The sequence below is a fragment of the Rana temporaria genome, chromosome 5, assembly GCF_905171775.1.
Source record: "Rana temporaria chromosome 5, aRanTem1.1, whole genome shotgun sequence".
NCBI classification, from domain to species: domain Eukaryota; kingdom Metazoa; phylum Chordata; class Amphibia; order Anura; family Ranidae; genus Rana; species Rana temporaria.
This window is the reverse complement of record NC_053493.1, coordinates 157,839,541-157,861,564: the sequence shown is the minus strand read 5'-3', so window position 1 is coordinate 157,861,564 and position 22,024 is coordinate 157,839,541. Positions and strand designations below refer to the sequence as shown.

The window sequence follows — 22,024 nt, the reverse complement described above, 5'->3', positions numbered from 1 at the left end:
AAACAAACTTTAAAGCGGTCACAAAATATTCAGCTATCCAAACATGACTTTTTAGATTGATATCTTATACGGTTTTTGTGAAAACGCAATTTACGTTTAGTGATTTTTTTATCGGTTATAATGTAATCCTATGGAGCAGGTTTAGAGTGTGTCATGTGACCTTTAGAGTGGAGATCTTTGAAAACAAAAATTATCTTTAAAAAAAGGGCGAACAAATTGCTCTCACGCCCACAAGATCTACTTGTCATACACAATTTATATATCAAAACGTAGGTATGCTTGTCTGGTTTCAGGCAATGTGATCAGTTTTGTGATACGTATTTTAGTTTTAGTTCCAGGAGCTTCTAAAGGACAAGAGTGACAAAACCACTCTCATTGACCGTCCATGTTAAAAATTTTAAAAATTTTCCTGCAAAACACACAAAGACGCTCTTTTCTAAATCGCTGGCATGGCCACAATTTTAAGTTTATCAACATAAATTTCATATCGATGCGTTCACAAGGGCCGCGTCTTTCAAACGGTGAAGTCGCTGTATCGATCGCATGTACGGTTGTGGATTTATTACGTTTTGTTTGGAGGCGTAATTAATGTATTGGTCTGTGAATTAAAAGGCGTTTGTAATGGAATTTCTTTCCATAAATAGCTTTCTACCTCAGTGCAATATTCCTCCTCACTGACCTGGGGGGAGGGGAAACCTCTTGAGGGGGGAGGGGCGACCAGGAAGTCAGCATACTCTCTACTTTGCAGATAGAGAAAGGAGCTGTGTGTCCTAAAGATAGTGTAGTGGTTATGGTGAATGGCTTTGGTGGGGGCTCAGCTATTCAGCATTCCCACTCGCATTTTCCTCAGGGAATGCATTTTCTAGTTTCCCATTAGAAGGGGGAATACAGGACAAAGATACTAAATCAACTTTTTTTCAAAGATGTGGCTGACTTTTTAAAACTCATTTGAGATGTAACATTCAGGAGGAAAAAAATGTCTGTCTCTGCTTGATTGCATATATCAAAGCCTTAGAGGATGAAAAGCAGCTTGATTTAGTGAAACAAACGTATAAATGTCCCTGTAGGCGCTACAACCACACTAAGTGTGACTCAGTCCAACCTGTAAAGTTAAAAATAACTGATAACCAGTGCAGCTGCCAACCACTGGAGAATGGACAAGCAAACACAATAACAAAAAAAGCAGTGCTCCATGGATAAAGGCATAAAACTTTATAGTCTGAAAAATAACATAGGTATTACATACCTATAATAATCATTAAACATATATATGGTATAATAATAGTGACTGATCCAATAAGAGTGCCACTGAGAAGTCCTGTGATGAAAGGGTTATCAAATACTGAATCACCAAGATAGTTCTGCCGTTCCTATAGTGCAGTGGTCGTCTAGACCCAGATGAAAAAAAGCAAGTGCAGTGGCTCAAGAGTACCTGTTGTAATGGATGGCCTGCAGCAAGGGATGTAAACAGCGTGGTATGAGGATCCCAGATGTAGTAAGGACCGCAATAGCTGGCAGGTAAACTTCCACCGAGAGCCAGTAATGTAGCCGCACTGTAGCGGGGCAGGCACACTTCCACCAGGAGCCAGTAACGTAGCCGCGATATGGCGGGGGGAATCCACGACACTCACGCAGCGTCACCAGAGGACCAGCGAATGGAAGACCGGGCGCACTCTGTCAACAGGGCGCCGCGATGCAGCCAATCGGAGGATGTAAAAATGAACGACAATAGCAGCAATAACATAAAGGGAACTGGTGAAAAATCACAGACAGGTCTTAAATCATCAGTGGCAATCAGATGGGTTTGTGAGGAGCCGTGACTGACATGTTTCACGTTCTAACACTTTTTCAAAGTCTTTGAAAACACCCTTCACAACAGTTGGCCAAATCAAGAACACTCTCCAGGAGGTAGGTGTATGTGTGTCAAAGTCAACAATCAAGAGAAGACTTCACCAGAGTGAATACAGAGGGTTCACCACAAGATGTAAACCATTGTTGAGCCTCAAAAACAGGAATGCCAGATTAGAGTTTGCCAAATAACATCTAAAAAAGCCTTCACAGTTCTGGAACAACATCCTATAGACAGATGAGACCAAGATCAACTTGTAGCAGAGTGATGGGAAGAGAAGGAAAGGGACTGCTTATGATCCATAGCATACCACCTCTTCAGTGACGCGTGGTGGTGTCATGGCGTGGGCCTGTATGGCTGCCAATGGAACTGGTTCTCTTGTATTTAATGATGATGTGACTGCTGAGAAAAGCAGCAGGATGAATTCTGAAGTGTTTCGGGCAATATTATTATCTACTCATAGTCAGCCAAATGCTTCAGAACTCATTGAACGGCGCTTCACAGTGCAGATGGACAATGACCTGAAGCATTCTGCGAAAGCAACCAAACAGTTTTTTAAGGGAAAGAAGTGGAATGTTATGCAATGGCCAAGTCAATCACCTGACCATAATCCAATTGAGCATGCATTTCACTTGCTGAAGACAAAACTGAAGGGAAAATGCCCCAAGAACAAGCAGGAACTGAAGACAGTTGCAGTAGAGGCCTGGCAGAGCATCACCAAGGATGAAACAAAGCATTTTGTGATGTCTATGCCTTCCAGACTTTAGGCTGTAATTGACTGCAAAGGATTTGCAACCAAGTATTAAAAAGTGAAAAATTGATTTATGATTGTTAATCTGTCCCATTACTTTTGGTCCCTCAAAAAGTGGGAGGCACATATACAAACTGTTGTAATTCCTACACCGTTCACCTGATTTGGATGTAAATACTCTCACATTAAAGCTGAAAATCTGCAGTTAAAGCACATCTTGTTTCATTTCATGTGGTGGTGTATAGAGCCAAAAAGATTAGAATTGTGTCGAAGTCCCAATATTGATGGACCTGACTGTATGTGTCCCTCCATTTAAAACTCCTGCCTCTGTCCTGAAGAAGTTCATAGAAGACATTACCACTATCCCCTGCGCTTCTGTGGTGCAGTAGCTGCCTGTCGGTTCTGACACAAGCAGCTGAAGTTCAGTGTGAGGGAATATTTTTTTTATCTCCTCTTTTGAACACTTTTGAGGGAAGACTTCCCCGCTCACCCTAAATTGCATGGTGTGAGTGTTTTGTGGAGGTGGAGCTCTTTACCAACAGGGGATCTGTACTGGGTGACTCATGCACGCTATGCATTACACTCTCACTCCTGTGACCTGTGCATTATGCACGTCTGACCCCTGATCTATATAAATTACAGCCCATACTTTTTTTTTTCCCCCTTATTGACTGGTTTATTTTAAGTTGTTACTCTAAATGTAATTTGGCAAAGATAACCACCTGTGCTTCTCAGAAGTACTGCTATGGGGACATATATCACTGGTTGGGAAACACTGCTATATAATATTGCAGCAATTTCTAGGTTTTGCTCTCCTGTTCTAGTTATCATAGAATAGCTGTTTAGGTTATGTAAATATCAAATGGAAGATCAATAGAACATGGGTATACCTATTTCTGTAAGTGCGGAAGGTCATTTGTTATGAAGGTTAAAAATATGACATATAATTCTCATTCAATATAGTAATTGCAGAACCTGAATTGCACATTTTAGAAACCCAAAACCGCTATAAGACATTCTTGTGGCACATACATAGTAATCAGAAGCAGCTGCTAAAACAGATATCGTTCTTCATATCCATCTTGTATAGCCTGGATAATGTTATGTTCCTGTAAATAGGCTATAAAAAAAGGAAATACTGTAAGTGCAGATTTACATGCGTTTATAATGTGCAAATTGACCTAAAAAATATGTGACAAATTGTTTTACAGTTCTGCATCTCCTGAGAGCAGAAACCCTGGCAGTGCAGCTACATGTGACACAAAACATTGTAAATTATTACAGCTATCATATCTTTTATAGAAACGCACTTGAAAGGATCAACTGGCACAACCCTCAGAGCAACAAAACACACATTGTGCTGGAACACATTTCTTACTTTCAGTGCTGGTGCTACAACTAGGCAGCCACCTAGGGCACGGCCGCTGGCTTACCTACTCTCCACTGGGCAGAGGGGGGCGCCTGGAGCTTGTCAGTGCCTCGTGAGCTATCCAGTGGTGGGGGTTACCTACCACCCCAGGTGCTAAACTTAAAAGTGGTGCTGTCCCGAATATGGGTCGTCACACTCCTCCTCTGAGGGGGCAATAAACAGCGTACCCAGAGCATGGACTTCTCCAATTTCTTATAGCGCTCTAATGTGAGGCCCAGAGGACAGGCGGACTGGAGGCACAATAAACGGGCGGGAGGTGCAAGCTGCTGGAAGGATTGAAGCAGATAGGCTGGCATCATGGAAGGTACCATCACCCTATACAGACCTAGCTTGTAGATCTGCAGAAAATGAGACCAAGGAGGGGGCTGCAGATAGAGAAAGGGGAGTGAGGTGGGAGATGAGAGAAACCCTCCCAAAGCCCCATCTCTCTCTCTAGCATCCCTCTTTCACCCCCACTGCATCTCTCACCCCACTGTCTTTTTCAACCCCCTGTTGATGGGTGGAGTCAGGGCAGCAAAATAAGTTTCACCTAGGGTGTCAAAAAATCCTGCTTACTTTCAAAGGGTTACCCTACTACAGTATATTTTCCTCAGCCCTGTTTCAGCTAGGTGCTTGGTTAAGACTGGAGAGACACTGGCTGCAACTGCTACTCTGTGGTACTAAACTGTATCAGTGAAAGGAGGGAGCTGCTGAGCCAGAAGAGTTCAAAAGGTTGAGTCGGGTAGCAGTGCACCGTGTGTAGTCCAGAGGAGTGTCTGATCAATATTCCTATCGCACACGTTCCTGGTAGATATGGCTCATGAAAAGGTGGGTGCTGCCGCGATTACCAGTTGGGTCCTGGAAACATGCCTGAAGAAAGGGGTCCTGCACGGCTCTGAAATGTTGTCCTTTCATTTGTGATGAGATCTGTTTCATTAAAACTTTTGGATGAAAATTGTCGATCCATGGGGTGCAGGTGAATATGTACGCTTAGTCCTGAGGAGAGACTACTATAATTAAGAGCTTTAGAACTGCATTTCCCAGAAAGAGATTGCCAGGAGGAGGGCAAAGAGCTACATTTTCTCAGGCTGTACAAGACACAGCTTTCTTTTGCTGTGAGAGAGCCCAGGACATGCACATCCCTGTACAGGCTGTACCAGCATGGTTGCATATCAGCGGCCTAAGCAGGATTCAGAGTGGGGAGTTGAAAAGTGCCAAGAACCAGTCACGTGGGTGCAGAGCGTAGACTAATCACTTTGGGGTTTACTTGCTAAAGGCAAGTGCACTTGGAAATGCAGTTATTGTAGATCTGAGGGGGAACAGCATTTTTGCTTGTACCTGATTGGATGATAGAAATCAGAAGAGCTTCCCTTAAGATCTACAGTAACTGCCCTTCCAAGGCACAGTGGCTTTGCCTTTAGTAAATCAACCCCTGTGTGTTACCAGACCGTAAATGTGCCGCAGCAGATCGCCATCTGCTGCTAGAGAGACAGAGCTCTTTAGGCACTGGACTGGGAGTCCCATGTGCACCAATGGTACAATTGGTGCCAAGCGGATGAAGAGTTAGCACTAAAGACTGCCCCATTATCGCTGCTATAGAGACTTTCACTTATGGTCTATGCCAGTGTTTCTCAACGCCAGGCGCCCCAACGGGTCATGCTTTCCCTCAGATAAAATGGCTATGGTAATTACTAAGGCAGTGAAACGGATAAAATCACCTGTGCAAAATGGAAAGCCTGAAAACATGACCTGGAGCACCTTGAGGACTGGAGTTGGGAAACACTGGTCTATGCTAAGAGGCAACTCTGAGAAGACATTGGGGTTATGTATTAAAGGCAAATACACTGTGCACTAGGAATTGCAGTTGCTGTAGATCTGGGGAAGGTCTGAATTTGGCTGCATTTGCCGCCAATTGTCGGCAATGACACTGTCCTAATCGGTGCGGCGCTGCACCGATTTCAAAAAGTAGTTCCTGTACTACTTTTTGCGATTCCGGGCCGCGATTTACATAGACAGCTGTGCAGAAACCTGCACAGATGTCTCTTAAATCGCGCCGAAATCGGGACTGCCGGCGGGAGTGAAATCGTGCGAGTTCAGCTGAACTCGCACGGCTTCACTCCCGCAGCCCAGTGTGAACCAGGGCTTAAAGTGAGAAAATTAGTGTAAATTAATGTTTGTTTCTGTATCTGCCTGTCGTCTATGCCATTAAAGCCTCATACACACGGTTTGAATTCCATCGGACTTTTCCGTGGATTTTTGTCCGAATGGGCGTTGGCCATTGCAAACTCAGCTTTCATGGGCAAACAATTTTTATTTTGCTTTTTCTTTAACCACTTCCAGCCCCTCCCGGGGGCCCTTTAACTGAGTCTTAACGCAGGGAGGGTTCCTGATAATATACATGATCACTGTGATTGACTGCTAGCTTCCCATCACAAACAGGGACCAGGAGCTGTATATGACAGTTCGGTCATTGTGCAGAAAACAGAGCGGTATCAGCACAGAAACCTTGATCGCCATAGATGCAGATACGCAAAGTTTGAGGGATTAAAGCCCACCCTCCCTGCCACTGCACATGTGCTACATGGTTATCAATGACACGGTTAAAGGACTGTCTTTTCCTAAAATTATAATAGGGGTGGCATATATTAAGAAACGAGCCATGGATTTCTTTGTAAGTGCTAGGTGCATATGTGGAGTAACCTAGAGCAAGCTGTAGAAAACGCTTTTTGTCCATTGGGGTTGCGCAGACTCCACCAATTACAGCTCATTGTTCTCTGTGACAGCATTTCATTTGTCTCTGTACTAAAAAACTTTAACTCTTTCCAGTGAATGAATTAGTCATTCAATTATACAATAAAAAAAAATATATGAAATCAGAAACTCTAACAACCGTTGAAGTGTCCATTTAATAGGTCCCCTGGCAATTTGATTTGTCTATGCACGCCACTCACACTTTAGCAACAGGTTATATAATTTACAATGTACAACAAAATACAACTGACATCATGTATGGGCCCGATTCATAAGGTCAGTCAATGAATTTCATTAAAATACTATCAAACCAGCAGTGCCATCACCCATGCAATAAAACACTTATATACAATCCCTATTTTCTGTTATACAATTCTTGTACAAATTAAAATATTTTTTTACAAAAAGAATCCTTTGTTCAAAATGTATAAAGTTTAATGAATGAACAATCCCCCCACCCCACCCCCACATTGTAAGGTTCCTAGGTATAAATGTTAGCGCAATTCTGTTTAATAGTTTGAACAGTTTAACAGCAATTAAGTTGAAATTACGGTGAGGAAGGCACTTGGTTTGTTAACCCCTTCCCCGATGAAAGACAGTTCTGTAAGTGGTAACACAAGACACTTAAGTGTGGTCTGGACATCTGTCCTTGTCAGCAGAACGTGCTCCAAAAACTCACAAACCAGCAGGACATTTCTTCAGAATCTCCAGGATTTGGCAAGAACAGAGCTCCTCCATGAATCCAGGACTAGCTTAAACAGGGAAGGGGTTAGGCGAGTCTATCAATTCTCAGTACGTATTTGGATAGAATTTGTCACCAGGGTGTAGTAGAGAATCCTCTTCATGCAGTAGTTTCTGTTCACCAGCATAAGCAGCAGACAAAAAAAATTAGAGTGTAAGTAAAGTTGATTATAATAAAGTGAGGGATATATCCTATGAAAAGAACAGTTTTCCAGCTTGTAGTGCCTTAGCTCAGAAAATTACCCGAATTAGACTGTGGACAAAGGAGAAATCACCAAGGTTTAGAGTATTAATATCAGTCTTTCCATCCACTTATAAATTAAAGGTTGACAAGTCACTTGTCGCGGTTAAGCCCTTGGATGGCCCATGCGGCAGGTGCACCAGCTGTGCCAATAAGAACTTCTATAATAAGACCAGGTGAGGGGCGCATTGTATTGTGGAGCAGTGCATTGTTATTGTGTGGTATCCTCATTGCTGCTGAGACAGAAGAGCAGTCCTGTTGGCTTTCATCTTCTCTAATCTCTTCACTAAGTGACTGTTTGTCATTTCCATCTCCTCCATTTTGTCCAAAGCAGTTCGCAACTGTTAAGTAAATAAAAAAATGGTTTGTAATGTTTCCTATACATAACAGTGCAATTTAAAAGCATAACAAATATTTATGTCTGACAACACCACTTCTCCTTTTTTCCCCCAATCGTTCTGCATTATTGATGGTGCACAAGCTGTCTACATGACAAGGCAATAAACAGACTCAAAGTAATGAGCATATAAAAGCAGGGATACATAACATTCGTAGCAAAAAGTGATTTCAAATGGAAAAGAAAATGTATAGTGGTTTTGTACATTTTTGCATATACTGGATGTTTTGCCATCTCTCCTAGATGCGGTTCCTCCTGGCAGCAGTGTTTTGGCAGTAAAAAACACCTGACACTTGTAAATGTAACACATTTAGGCACGCCAAGCACTTGGGCGGTCATTTTTTTCACTATCCAGAATAATATATTCTGCCCATTGAAATCAGCTGTGAAATTTAACTGTGCTAAAAGCGTTACACGCAGAAAGTGTTTTTTCTGCCAAAGCACTGATGCACCAGCAGTGGGGTTTTTCCTGCCTCTAAATTCATGTGTGTGTATTAACAGGGGGCCTGCAACAAGGGGTGGTCAGGAGGGATAGCTGCCCTGGGCACAGCAGAGTTAACCCATTACTTGGCATGCATTAACAGTGGGGAAGAGGACACAGTTCCGCCTCCTTGCCCTGGGTGATGAATTAGCTTGTCCCAGTACTGTATGGACTCATAGGCTGATGCCGCGTAAACACTATCACTTTATGTGATTGAAAAAAACGACATTTTCTGTGAAGTAAAAAACAATGTTTTTGAAACTTCAATTTTCAAAAACGATGTTGCCTACACACCATCGTTTTTTCACCATGCTCTAGCAAAGCGAGGTTACGTTCACCACGTTTTTCCATTGAAGCTCGCTTCATAACTAGCTTCTGGGCATGCGCGGGTGTAAAAACGTTGTTTTAAATGACGTTTTTTGCTACACACGGTCAATTTCTGTGAGGTAAAAAATGACGTTTTGAAAAACGACACATAAAATTGAAGCATGCTTCAATTTTTTTTTGTTGTTTTTCACAAGACATAAAACAACGTTTTCCCCCACACACGGTCATTTAAAGTGACGTTTTTAAAAACGTATTTTTTTCATCACATAAAGTGATGGTGTGTACGCGGCATGAGATGGAATGGCATTTAGAGGCACAATAAAAATCCCAGACGCCCCATTAAAAACATCCAGCGTGCATGAGGCTTTATGGTAAGGACTTTATATGATGAAAAATCGCAAATCGCATTTTATTATTTTTAGACAATTTGGATAAATATGAAACCCTGCATATTACTGTATATACTCGAGTATAAGCCAACCCGAGTATAAGCCTAGGAGGAGAATGCAGCAGCTACAGTAAGCGGAAAAGAGGGTCAACATTGCCCATTTTCACGGCTCACTGTGCCCATTGCAACCTCACTGTGCCCGAGTCAGTGTACCTGAAATTATTGACAGGCTACGGGCGTCCATTCATTGTATAAAAGTTGCGGTCTCCTTCTGGTCCCTTCTGTGATGGGTGTTTTTCAGCAGACACAGTTCCGCCTATCACGAACGTTCTCTCATCCTCGGACTTAATTTCCCAGCAGACACGGTGTTCAGTGTTCCTCCCATCAGAGACGTCCTCTTGTCCGAGGATGAAAAGACGTCCGTGATTGACGGAACACTGAACACCGTGTCTGCTGGAAAACCAAGTCCGAGGATGAGAGAACGTTCTGCTGAGAAACGCCCATCACGGAAGGGACCAGGAGGAGACCACGACTTTTAAACAATGGACGCCCACAGCCTGTCAATTTCAGGTACACCAACTCGAGTATAAGCCAAAGGGGGTATTTTCAGCCTTAAAAAAAAAGGGCTGAAAAACTCGGCTTATACTCGAGCATATACAGTATAGAATTCTTTTAAACCAGAAGGCAGACCTTTAGGCTCTTGTCAATATTTTGCTTCTGCCCATTTGCCCCTTTGTTTAACCAATTAAGAACCGCCTCCTGCACATATACGTCGGCAGAATGACACGGCTGGACACATGCACGTACCTGTACGTCGTCTTTAAGAGCCCAGCTGTGGGTCGTGCGCGACCTGGTCCAAAGCTCCGTGACCGCGCCAGTGGACCCGATCGCCGCCGGTGTACCGCGATCGGTCACAGGAGCTGAAGAACGGGGAGAGGTGTGTGTAAACACACCTTCCCAGTTCTTCTGTGTGGCAGTGTCACTGATCATCTGTTCCCTGTTATAGGGAACGACGATCAGTGACGTCACACCTACAGCCACGTCCCCCTACAGTAAGAATCACTCCCTTAGGGCACACTTAACCCCTTAGCGCCCCCTAGTGGTTAACCCCTTCACTGCCATTGTAATTTTCACAGTAATCAGTGCATTTGTATAGCACTTTTCGCTGTGAAAATGACAATGGTCCCAAAAATGTGTCAAATGTGTCCGCCGTAATGTCACAGTCACAAAAAAAAAAAAAATATCCCCTATTTTGTAAACGCTATAACTTTTGTGAAAACCAATCAATAAACGCTTATTGTGATATTTTTTTTTTTTTTTTACCAAAAATAAGAATACGTATCAGCCTAAACTGAGGAATTTTTTTTTTTATATATTTTTGGGGGATATTTATTATTGCAAAAAGTAAAAAATATTGCATTTTTTTCAAAATTGTCGCTCTATTTTTGTTTATAGCGCAAAAAAATAAAAACTGCAGAAGTAATCAAATACCACCAAAAGAAAGCTCTATTTGTGGGGAAAAAAAAAGAACGCCAATTTTGTTTGGGAGCCACGTCGCACGACCGCGTAATTGTCTGTTAAAGCAACGCAGTGCCGAATCGCAAAACCTGGCCTGGGCATTTAGCTGCCTAAAGGTCCGGGGCTTATGTGGTTAAACACAGAGGAACTCCTGAAATAACTTCCAGATCTCAGGGAACACCTGTCAATATTTACTATATCTTTTTTAAATCAAAACATCGTTTAATGAGCATGAAAAAAGGGATTTTTAATACAGCTTACCTGTAAAATCCTTTTCTTGGAGTACATCACGGGACACAGAGCGGCATATTCATTACTAGTGGGTTATATGGAGTACCTTCAGGTGATGGACACTGGCAATCTCAAACAGGAAGTGCCCCTCCCTATATAACCCCCTCCCATAGGAGGAGTACCTCAGTTTTGTAGCAAGCAGTATGCCTCCCAAAATGGTCCCCATAAGAGGGGTGGGAGCTCTGTGTCCCGTGATGTACTCCAAGAAAAGGATTTTACAGGTAAGCTGTATTAAAAATCCCTTTTTCTTTCTCGTACATCACGGGACACAGAGCGGCATATTCATTACTAGTGGGATGTCCCAAAGCAATGCTTACAATGAGGGGAGGGAGACATCTTCCCAAGACAAAAGGATTTAATTTAGAGATATACTCAAATCATAATAAATCCAACTTCGTTGAGAAAAATAAATTTAAATTTTAAATTTTACTCAAAAGGGAGCCCCCGGAATCCGAGGGTCTCAAACTGCAGCCTGCAGCACTGCCTGCCCAAAGGCTGTATCAGTATTCCTTCTTACGTCCAACTGGTAGAATTTTGTAAACGTGTGGACAGAAGACCAGGTTGCCGCCTTGCAAACTTGAGCCATAGAGATCTGGTGATGTGCTGCCCAGGAGGCGCCCATGGCCCTAGTAGAATGAGCCTTTAATGATACTGGAGGAGGCAACCCTTTCAAGCCGTAGGCCTGAGTGATTAACTGTTTAATCCACCTCGAGATGGTGGATTTTGCAGTTGCCTGCCCCTTCTTGGGCCCATCCGGTAAAATGAACAACACATCTGTTTTCCGGATCTTCTCTGTAGCTTTAAGATAGGCCTTCATGGCCCTGACAATATCCAAGGTATGCAGCAACCCTTCCTTTCTGGAAGTAGGTTTAGGGAAGAAGGATGGTAATACCAAATCCTGGTTTAGATGAAAACTGGATATAACCTTTGGTAGGAAGGAAGGATGAGGGCGGAGAACGACCTTGTCCTTATGTAAAATAAGATATGGTTCCTTACAGGATAAGGCTGCCAGTTCCGATACTCTTCTGGCGGAAACTATGGCAACCAAAAATACTAACTTCCTTGTCAGTAAAACCAAAGGAATTTCAGCCAACGGCTCAAAAGGTTGTTTCTGTAAACTTGACAGAACAAGATTTAAATCCCACGGACAAAGCGGGGATTTAACTGGAGGATTAATACGTAAGACCCCTTGAATGAAGGTCTTAACCAGCGAGTGGGTGGCCAGCGGCCGCTGAAACCATACTGACAAAGCTGAAATCTGTCCTTTGATTGTGCTTAATGCCAGTCCTCTACCCACTCCTAGCTGGAGAAAACTTAATACTCTATCGATGGTAAACTTACGAGAAAGCCATAACTTGGACTCACACCAGCCTACATAGGCCTTCCAGACCCTGTAATAAATCACCCTAGAGACCGGTTTCCTGGCTCTGATTAGGGTAGAGATTACTTTCTGAGACAGACCTCTACCCCTGAGAATCAGGGATTCAGCTTCCAGGCCGTCAAATTTAGATGCCGTAAGGCAGGGTGGAGGATCGGACCTTGCGATAGCAGTACTGGCCGTAGAGGAAGAGTCCAAGGGTCTCCCACTACCATCCTTAGGATTAGTGAATACCATGCCCTTCTGGGCCATGCTGGAGCTACCAGGAAGACTGGTATGTGCTCCACCCTGATCCTGCGCAGCAGGCGGGGTAGTAACTGGAGCGGGGGAAATGCATAAAGAAGTTTGAACTGATGCCAAGGGCAAACTAACGCATCGGTTCCGCAGGCCCTGGGATCCCTTGTGCGGGACATGAACCCGTCTAGCTTCTTGTTCAGTCTTGATGCCATGATATCCACGTCCGGCACTCCCCATTTCTGGCAGAGTGTCTGAAAGACCTGTGGATGCAGAGACCACTCCCCCGGCAACAGAGTCTGGCGACTTAAGAAGTCCGCCTGTAGGTTGTCGACTCCGGGAATGAATATAGCCGATATGCAGGGCACATGGGCTTCTGCCCACAAGAAAATCAAGCTCCCTTCTTTCTGAGCGGCTTGACTCTTGGTTCCCCCTTGGTGATTTATATATATGCCACCGCCGTGGCATTGTCCGATGTATTTTCACCGGGAACCCTTGTAGTTTGGACGTCCAAGCCCTGAGGGCTAGTCGAGCAGCTCTGAGCTCCAAGATATTGATGGGCAACTGCTTCTCTGCCCAAGAGCCCTGGCGAGTGCAACCATCCAAAATTGCTCCCCAGCCCATCAGGCTGGCGTCTGTGGTTACTATCTTCCAGGTCACAGGACTGAAAGTCTTTCCCTTCAGGAGATTCTGAGGGTTTAACCACCAAGCTAGACTTTGCCGCACTCTTGGTGAGAGTGGCCAAGGAATTTCTAAGGCCTGAGGCCTCTTGCTCCAGGCTGACAGGATGGCTGCCTGCAGGATGCGAGTGTGGCTCTGAGCGTACGGAACCGCCTCGAATGTGGCCACCATCTTGCCTAGTAGCCGCATACATAGGCGAACAGTTGGCCTTCTCTTGCTTAGAACCATTTGTATTAGCTCTTTGATGGCCTTTAATAGGGGTAGGAACACCTTTTGTTGTTCTGTATCCAATCTCATGCCGAGATAATCCAGCTGCCTTGTGGGCAGGAATGCTGACTTGTCTCGATTTAGGACCCAGCCGAACCTCTCGAGGTACTGAACCGTGAGGGCCACTGCTCTTTCCAGGCCAGGAGACGAATGGTCTACGACCAAGAGGTCGTCCAGGTAAGCCAGGACCGTGACCCCCTGGATCCTTAGATTGGCTAGGATTGGGGCTAGGACCTTCGTGAATACCCGGGGGGCCGTAGCCAACCCGAAGGGGAACGCCACAAATTGGAAATGACGCTGAGCCACCGAGAAGCATAGAAATACTTGATGTGGCTGAAAATTGGCACATGAAGGTAAGCATCCTTTATGTCTATGGACGCCATGAAGTCGTCCTTCTGGAGCACGGCGACAGCTGACCGAATAGTTTCCATCCGGAATGAGCGGACCTTTAGATACGCATTTACTCCCTTTAAGTCCAAAATTGGCCTGACATCGCCGTTGGGCTTTGGGATGATAAACAGGTTGGAGTAGAACCCCAATCCCTGTTCCCGGACTGGTACTTCTACTATCACTTTCTGGCATAGCAGATGATTCAATGCCGCCATCAATGCGGCTCCTTTCACAGGGTCGCCTGGTACTCTTCACTCCTGGTAATGAGGAGGAGGGAATTTTAGAAATTCTAGCTAGTAGCCCGTGGTCACGGAAGACCGTACCCAGCAGTCGGGAATGGTGGCCTCCCAAACCTCTGCAAAGAGACGCAGCCTTCCCCCCACCATCGTGGGTGGGGGCGCCCCTTCATAGGGCCGACTTGGGGGCTGGCTTCGCAGGCTTGCGGTACCACTGCTTCTTGCCCCCAGTGGCCTGGCCCTGCGGCTTATTGTTAATGCCTGATCTTGCAGGAGGCCGTCGATACTGTTTGGTATTAGAGGGCCCCTGCCCCGGGGAGGGCTGGCGCCTAAATGCGGGCCCTCGGGCCTTCTTCTTGACTGGCAAGAGAGTGCTTTTGCCGCTTGATATAGTCTGAATATATCTATCCAAGTCTTCTCTGAAGAGACGTCCTCCATGGAAGGGAACCCTACCAGGAGTTTTTTGCCCGGGGGCTCAGCCTCCCAATTCTTCAACCATAAGAGCCTTCTCATATGGATTAGAAATAAGGATAAACGTGACGCCTGCTGGATGGAGTCCTTGATAGCATCCACCGTAAAGCGTATAGCCCTGGGTATATCCAAAATTCCTCTGCCTGCTGAGCAGGGATAAGTTTAAGCATTTGCTTAGTCTTATCTGATAATGCTTGGGCCACTCCAATAGCAGCCACAGCGGGCTGAACTATCGCCCCTGCTGAAGTAAAGGAGGCCTTAAGTAATGTTTCCAAGCGTTTATCAACCGGATCCTTAAACATCTGCAAGTTTTCTACAGGACAAGTTAAAGATCTGTTCACACATGAGATGGCTGCGTCCACAGTAGGGACAGCCCATCTCTTTGAAAACTCTTCCTCTAAGGGTTACCTGTCTGGCTTAGCCCAGTCCTGAAAAATCAGGTCCTTTAACAAAGGATGTACCGGGAATACCAAATTGGCTTGGGGCGCTTTCAGGGAGCCCAATGAGGATACCGTGGAGGCCAGAGGCTGAGGCACAGGTATCTTAAAAGCCAACCGCACCATATCCGCTAGGGACTGAACCCACAGTCTTTCTGTGTGAGAAGCTGAAAAAGGTTCCTCTATTGTAGGATCCTCAGAACCTAAATGGTCAAGGTGATCCTGACCTCCCTCTGTCTGGTCTCCTTCCTCCAGAGACTCAGACCTGGGAGACGGGGATCTAACCCGCTTCTTCCCTGCCAAAGATGCCGTAATTAGAGCGGCCATCCTCCTTTCCAATCCACCCAAGGTGGAGGCTAACATCTCTTCCGTTACATAGGAAGGAGCTGGTTGAGTAGGGCCAGCCATAGCACCTAGCAACCCTGATGGCTCACCTAGGACAACAACTTCCGGGCATTCCGGAGTAGTAGGGGCCACTAGATTTTGGATATCCTCAGAGCCCGATGGAGAACCTTTTGGTTTTCTAACCGTTTTAGCGTTCTTAGCGCTACCTGCACCCTTAGGAGCCATAATAAACAAATTCTGAGGCACTCCGCTAGTATACAACTGACTGTAATAGCTGGAGAAAATACACATATAATCAAATAAATGTGAAACAATAGGATAGGGTAATGTTAGAGGGACTCCAAACCTCCCATAACCTATAAAAAGGGAAAATCAATACTGAGCCCCAAGGGCTTCAACCAGAAAAAAATCTTTTTTTTTTTTTTTTTTTTTCCTGGTATTGACCCCCTAATGCTGGGCTAGGTGAGCACCCTAAGTGTTCAAAGGCGCTGCTTAGTACACAGGCTTGAATGTAAACTTTTAAGCCAGAGGCTCCTTAGTAAGGTGTACTTCCCACAACTGCCACCGGGTGTCACTGTGCCAGAAAGCTCTGTCAAACCTTCCTATGCTGTAGCCAGCATCGCTGCTCCGTGTCCCCTCACAGCCCTTACAGACTGAACAGCCCTCCAGGATTTATCCTCCCTGTGTGCAGGGGGGAGGAGCCGTCCGGCGTCAACCGCCCCCTCCCCGCGGCGTCGCCGCAAGCGCGCGCACAGATAAGTAAAAGCGCGCGCACGCGCGTCAAACGCCGCTAGGGGAAGCAGGAAGCCATGTGGAGAGGAGACACCAGGACCTTAGACGCTGGAGCAGCAGACACAGGTAAAAGGGAAGCTTTAAACTGTCTCCCTAATGGTATGGTTCCTTCTCTGTGGAACACCCTGCCCAAAAAAAGGCCCTCCTTGTGACAGAAGCAGCAGCAGCCTACTAGCCCAGCCAGGGGAACCATACCTGGGTGTTTTGAGCCATCCCGTTTGAAAACTTTGTGGTTCTCCTTTGCCCATGCACAGAGGCATAAATAGGCTGCCCAAGAATCCCCTGTAGGAAGCCTACTGTCAAACCAAGTTCCGTAGGCCCCCTGCTTACCTTTCCACGCCGCAGGGTATTGCTCTGCAAGAGGCCCAATCTTCACCCTTCACCGTGGGTATGGTCATAGACCTTCAGGGACTGGGGTCTTAAAAGAACACCACAACCTGGACCTATACAGCACCACTGGCAACAGGTATTCTCTAGGTTAGAAACCAGACCTGGAACCCAGGGTCCAGCCCTCCAAGGAGAGGCATTATAGGCAAAACCCCATCCACGAATTGGGGCCCGGGTACCGTCCACTTTGGCTATGAAGCACCTTGGACGGATCCGGTCAGCTGGCCCTGGTCCCAAGGACTACTACAGGCACAGCCTCAACGTGCACCAACACCTAAGACACTGGCGAAAAAAACTGAGGTACTCCTCCTATGGGAGGGGGTTATATAGGGAGGGGCACTTCCTGTTTGAGATTGCCAGTGTCCATCACCTGAAGGTACTCCATATAACCCACTAGTAATGAATATGCCGCTCTGTGTCCCGTGATGTACGAGAAAGAAATTAAATGGTTACAAAGAATGCAATAATCGGTGCAACATGCACCACAAGCAAGGATACATTTCAATGTCAAGTATGCAGACATGACAGACATAACAAAGTGACACATGAATATGCAGTACAACATGTGGGGACGGGATAGGTTAGATGTGAGGGCCGCGGCCCAATGGAGCCCAACAGGTGCATAAGGGGGGGCTAAGGGGGGGCGCTAATCAGTGGAAGTAATGCATGTGGAGGCCTCTCCCAACCATCTATCCCAGATCTTGTTATATTTACCGGGGCAACCCCTGTGGACATAGAGAAGCTTTTTAAAGGGTAGGGTGTCATTAACAGCTTTGGTCCACTGTTGCAGGGTAGGGGGAGGGCCCCTAAGCCAGGTTTTCGCTATCTGAAGCCGGGCAAGGAACAACGTCTCTTGTAAAAATGTGTTAAGGTACTTTTCGGCCTCAGACAGCGAAAATAGTCCGAACAAGCATTGTCGCGGGCTAAGAGAGAGGGGGGAGCCCATGCGGTCGTGAAGAAATCGGACCACCTGGGTCCAGTAGTCCTGCACGCAGGGGCACTCCCAGATAAGATGGTAGAAGGTAGGATTAGGAGAGTCACAGCCCGGGCAGTTAGGGTTGCCATCCGGCCTAAACTTTAAAATGCGACGGGGCGTTAGGTATGACCGATGCAGGATGTATAGCTGGGTGAGGCGGTCGGAAATCTTGGGAGAGACTAGTCTGCAGTTAACGAGGACTTCGTCCCAGTCCTCCGACGAAAGCACCCCCAAGTCAGGTTCCCAACGAGTTTTCGCCTGCTGGACAGCGACAGTCGTCGAGGGAGCCAGGAGGTATGAGTAGAATTGAGAAGTCAGTTTCTTAGGGTCCGAACCCAGGACGATGTCAACAGGAAGCGGGGTCTCGAGGAGTGGGATGGTAGTACCGAATTGTGTGGTAAGTGCGTGGCGAAGCTGGAGGTAGCGGAAGAACATGTGGTTTGCTAGGGCATGGGTATCTTTAAGGGATTGGAAGGACCTGACCGAACCATGTGCAACGACTTGCGTCAGGGACCATGGCCAGTTCAGGCAGTTGAGGATTATCCCAAAGGGGTGTGTGAGAGTGGGGGGACGGAGCCTTGCCAACCGACATGGCAATCTGCCAAATTTTGCGATGGTGAAAGAGCAGCTGATTCCCGTCGTCCGATCGCCTAGAGTTGTGGGGTGCACAATACGTGAGCTGGAATGGGTGCGAGACCGGGCCAGGGACCTTGGAGCACACCATGGCCAGATATCGCCTCCCATCAGAGTGGTGGATATGATAGAAGTGGGAGAGCTGGGATGCGACATAGTACAGGAACAGGTCTGGAACCGAAGCGCCCCCTTGACTGGAGGGGCACTTCAGGACCCGCCACGGCAGTTTATGCCGAGATGGGCCCCAGATGAACGAGTTAAGAATGGACTCCATGGCCTTAAAAATACGGGTGGGGTTATATAGTGGAGCATGCCAGAAGGCATAAAGCAGTTTCGGGAGGAGGATCATCTTGACTAGGCTTACCCGGCCCATCACCCCAAGAGGGAGACGGGACCACGTTTGAGTTTTGGACTTCAACGTATGGAAAAGTGGCTCAATGTTGAGGGGATCTAGTGACATGGACGCCCAGGTATTTAACAACATCTGTCCGCAACAGTGGGAGGGCCGCCTGTGTCGCAGTAGGGGGGCCTAGATCTAGGGGGAGGATATGGGATTTAGTCCAGTTTATCTGTAGGCCTGAAAATTCCCCGAACTGGGTTATAACCTGAAGGGCCATTTGGAGTGAGGGGCCTGCATCCGATAGGTAAAGGAGCATGTCATCAGCGTATAGGCTGAGTAGTTCGGTGACCTGGCCGCATCGCAGCCCGTTAATCCCCGGATGACTACGTAGGGCTATACTCAGGGGTTCTACTGCAAGGGCATAGAGCATGGGTGAGACGGGGCAGCCCTGGTGAGTACCGCGAGAGAGAGGGAAGGGAGAGGAGGTCCTACCATTGACCCTAATACGCGCCGTGGGTGCCTGATATAGGAGTTGGAGCCATTTTACAAAGCGGGGGCCGAAACCGAATCTGCCAAGGCTTTCCCAAAGGTATGTCCATTCCACCGAATCGAAAGCCTTGGCAGCGTCGAGGCTAACTATCACTCTGGAGCCCACCTCCACGTGCTGGGCCTGAAGGTTCATGTAGAGCCTGCGGAGGTTGAAGGCCGTGTTTTTATTGGGCATGAACCCAGTCTGGTCAGGGTGTATCAGGCTGGAGATGATTTTGTTAAGGCGCAGGGCAAGGATTTTGGCAAGGATCTTTACATCTAGCTGGAGAAGTGAAATGGGACGGTAAGACTCGGGGAGCATGGGGTCCTTACCTGGTTTCGGTATAAGGACAATAATAGCTTCACTCATGGAGGAGGGAAGTGTACCCGTATCAAAGGCGTGGTTGTATAGCGCGCAAAGCCTGGGGACAAGAGAGTCCTGAAAGGACTTGTAAAATTCGAGGGGAAGCCCGTCGGAGCCCGGGGTTTTAGAAGTGGGGAGGCTCGCAATGGCCGTCTCCACACAGACGGTGGTAATGGGAGCCTCAAGCATAGAGACTTGACTTGGGGACAGGGTAGGAAAGGTAACACTCTGTAGAAGGGCGGTAAGCTCCTCCCTGGAGTGTTGTGCAGTGGAGGTATAGAGCTTCGAATAAAAGGACCTAAACTCCTCCGCTACCTGATCAGGGTCCAAAAGTATCGCCCCGGATTCCGCGCGGAGGGCCACAACCACGGGGGGCTTGTGATCTAGATGAGCCATATAGGCAAGGAGCCGACCAGCCCGTTCCCCATGCTCGTATGTGCGCTGTTTGCTAAAGAAGATGCCCCGGCGTGCCCTCTCGAGGTGCAATTGGTCCGTCAGCCTGGACTGCAGACGGAGCTGGGAAGCAGTAGTGTCTGACGGATCGGCCTGGAAGGCTCGCTCAAGGGATCTAAGTTGTGTCTCGGCCTGGTGAATTAGCTGTTTAGAAGAGGCTTTGTGTCTGTTGATGCGAGAGGAGAGGAACATGCGAGCATGAAGTTTGAACGCCTCCCACACAGGTCCCGCCGAGGCTGAACCGTCGTTTGCGTTAAAAAAGCGGACCCATTCAGACCCGATAGATTCCAGCTCCGGGAGAGCACTCAACCAAAATGGATTGAGGTGCCAGGTCTGAGTCGTGGGGGGTGATGGGAGCCTCAGCTTGACCCAGTATGGGGAATGGTCAGAAAGTGTCCTGGTGTCAAAACCTACGTCGAGGAGATGTGGGAGGAGGGAGGGGGTTACAAGTATGAGGTCAATACGTGACATTACAGCGCGGGAGGGGGTGAAGCAGGAAAATCCTAGTTGGGTGGGGTGCTTATGCCGCCAGGTGTCAGTCAGGGCAAATTCAGCCAGGAACCTACCAAACCTAGTGGTGCTCGGCACAGGGCCCCTAGGGGCATTCTGGCCCAATCTGTCCAAGGATGGGGAGATGACCATATTGAAGTCGCCCGCCCATATGGCAGGCACCGACGGGTAGAGAGTCATGAAAGCCACCCCCCGCTGAAGCACTTCGAACTGAAAAGGGGGGGGGAACATAGAAGGCCAGGAGCAGTACCTCAAGGCCGCCAATAGTGGCATGTAAAAATAAATAACGACCCTGGGGATCAGATTGCAATGTGTGTAGCTGAAATTGCTGTGATCTCGCTACCAGCACCGCCACACCTCGGGAATTAGAGGTGTGGGGGGCCTGGTATACCCACCCCACCCAGGCTTTTTTGAGGCACAACTGTTTCTGACCTGCAAGGTGCGTCTCCACCAGGATAGAAACATCAGCACATTGGGATTTCAGGTGGGAGAGGACTGCCGAACGTTTAGTCCGGTCCCCCAAGCCAAGAACGTTTCAGGTCACCACCTTTAGGGACGCCATGGGAAGGTATAGTGGCATAGGGGGGAGCCGCACCCCCCCGAAAACGAGGAGGCGGGAAGACCGCGTAGAATGACCTGGGGGCAGTAGGTGGGGGTCGCGCGTCCCCCGAGGGCCCAAGTAGAACCCAGCACGAGGAGGCGCGACGCCCACCCCACATGTGGAAACACATCAGAAAATTCAATAGAGTCTGCATAACACTCCGACATTGCTAAAATAAAAAGAAAAAACAAAAAGCAAAAAACAAAATTACTAGCACTATAGTAAACACACAGAACATAACCTGCAAAAACACTGGACCGACACAGCAGGTGTAACACCCCACCACCCACCAAAAGTCTGGGGACGGGGGCCGGCCAGGGAAACAGTAGCTTAGCAATGGTTGCCTAGGGTGATGGAAGTACCCAGAGGACAGGGCAACCAGCGAGGTCAGGGGGGCGACCAAACTGTAGAGCACACACTGGTGCAAGAGTGGGGTATCTGTTCAGATGGGATACCGGTGTGGGTGGGCCACTCATGGCTAGTGACAGGGGAGGAAATGATCGGGGGAAGCAGAGGAAAGAAAGGGGGGGAAGGGGGGAGCAAGGCAGGGTATGCAAGGATGGAAGGGAGATGGAGGGCCTCGGAGGGGAGCATAGTCAACTCACTGTTTAGGAAGTCCATACAGCCAAGGCAATGTTGTCCAGGAGAAACAGAGCGGCATACCGCGCGGGACAAGTGGCAAACGGGAGAGAGAGGCGAGGGATCAGTTACGGGACGAGCCGGCTCCATCGCGGCGCTCCAGCCAGGAGAGGATTGCCTGGAGGGTCTTCAAAGAATTGAGCCTTACCATCGCACACAACACGGAGCCGAGCTGGGAAGAGCATTGCGTATGGCAGGTGATGCACGCGCAGCAGCCGC

At 47.4% G+C, this 22,024-nt stretch overlaps 1 protein-coding gene across 10 annotated transcripts in view; it reads right to left on the bottom strand.

Annotated features, from left to right (window-relative positions):
- Positions 1 to 6,895: 6,895 nt before the first annotated feature.
- Positions 6,896 to 22,024, bottom strand: part of LRRFIP2 (LRR binding FLII interacting protein 2) — a 148,507-nt gene continuing 133,378 nt past the window's right edge. For all 10 annotated transcript variants that reach the window (XM_040353285.1, XM_040353288.1, XM_040353295.1 and 7 more), the window contains one exon: positions 6,896 to 8,082. In XM_040353285.1, the coding sequence (XP_040209219.1) occupies positions 7,969 to 8,082 (114 nt within the window). In that variant the 3' untranslated portion in view covers positions 6,896 to 7,968. The remainder of the gene's footprint in view (positions 8,083 to 22,024) is intronic.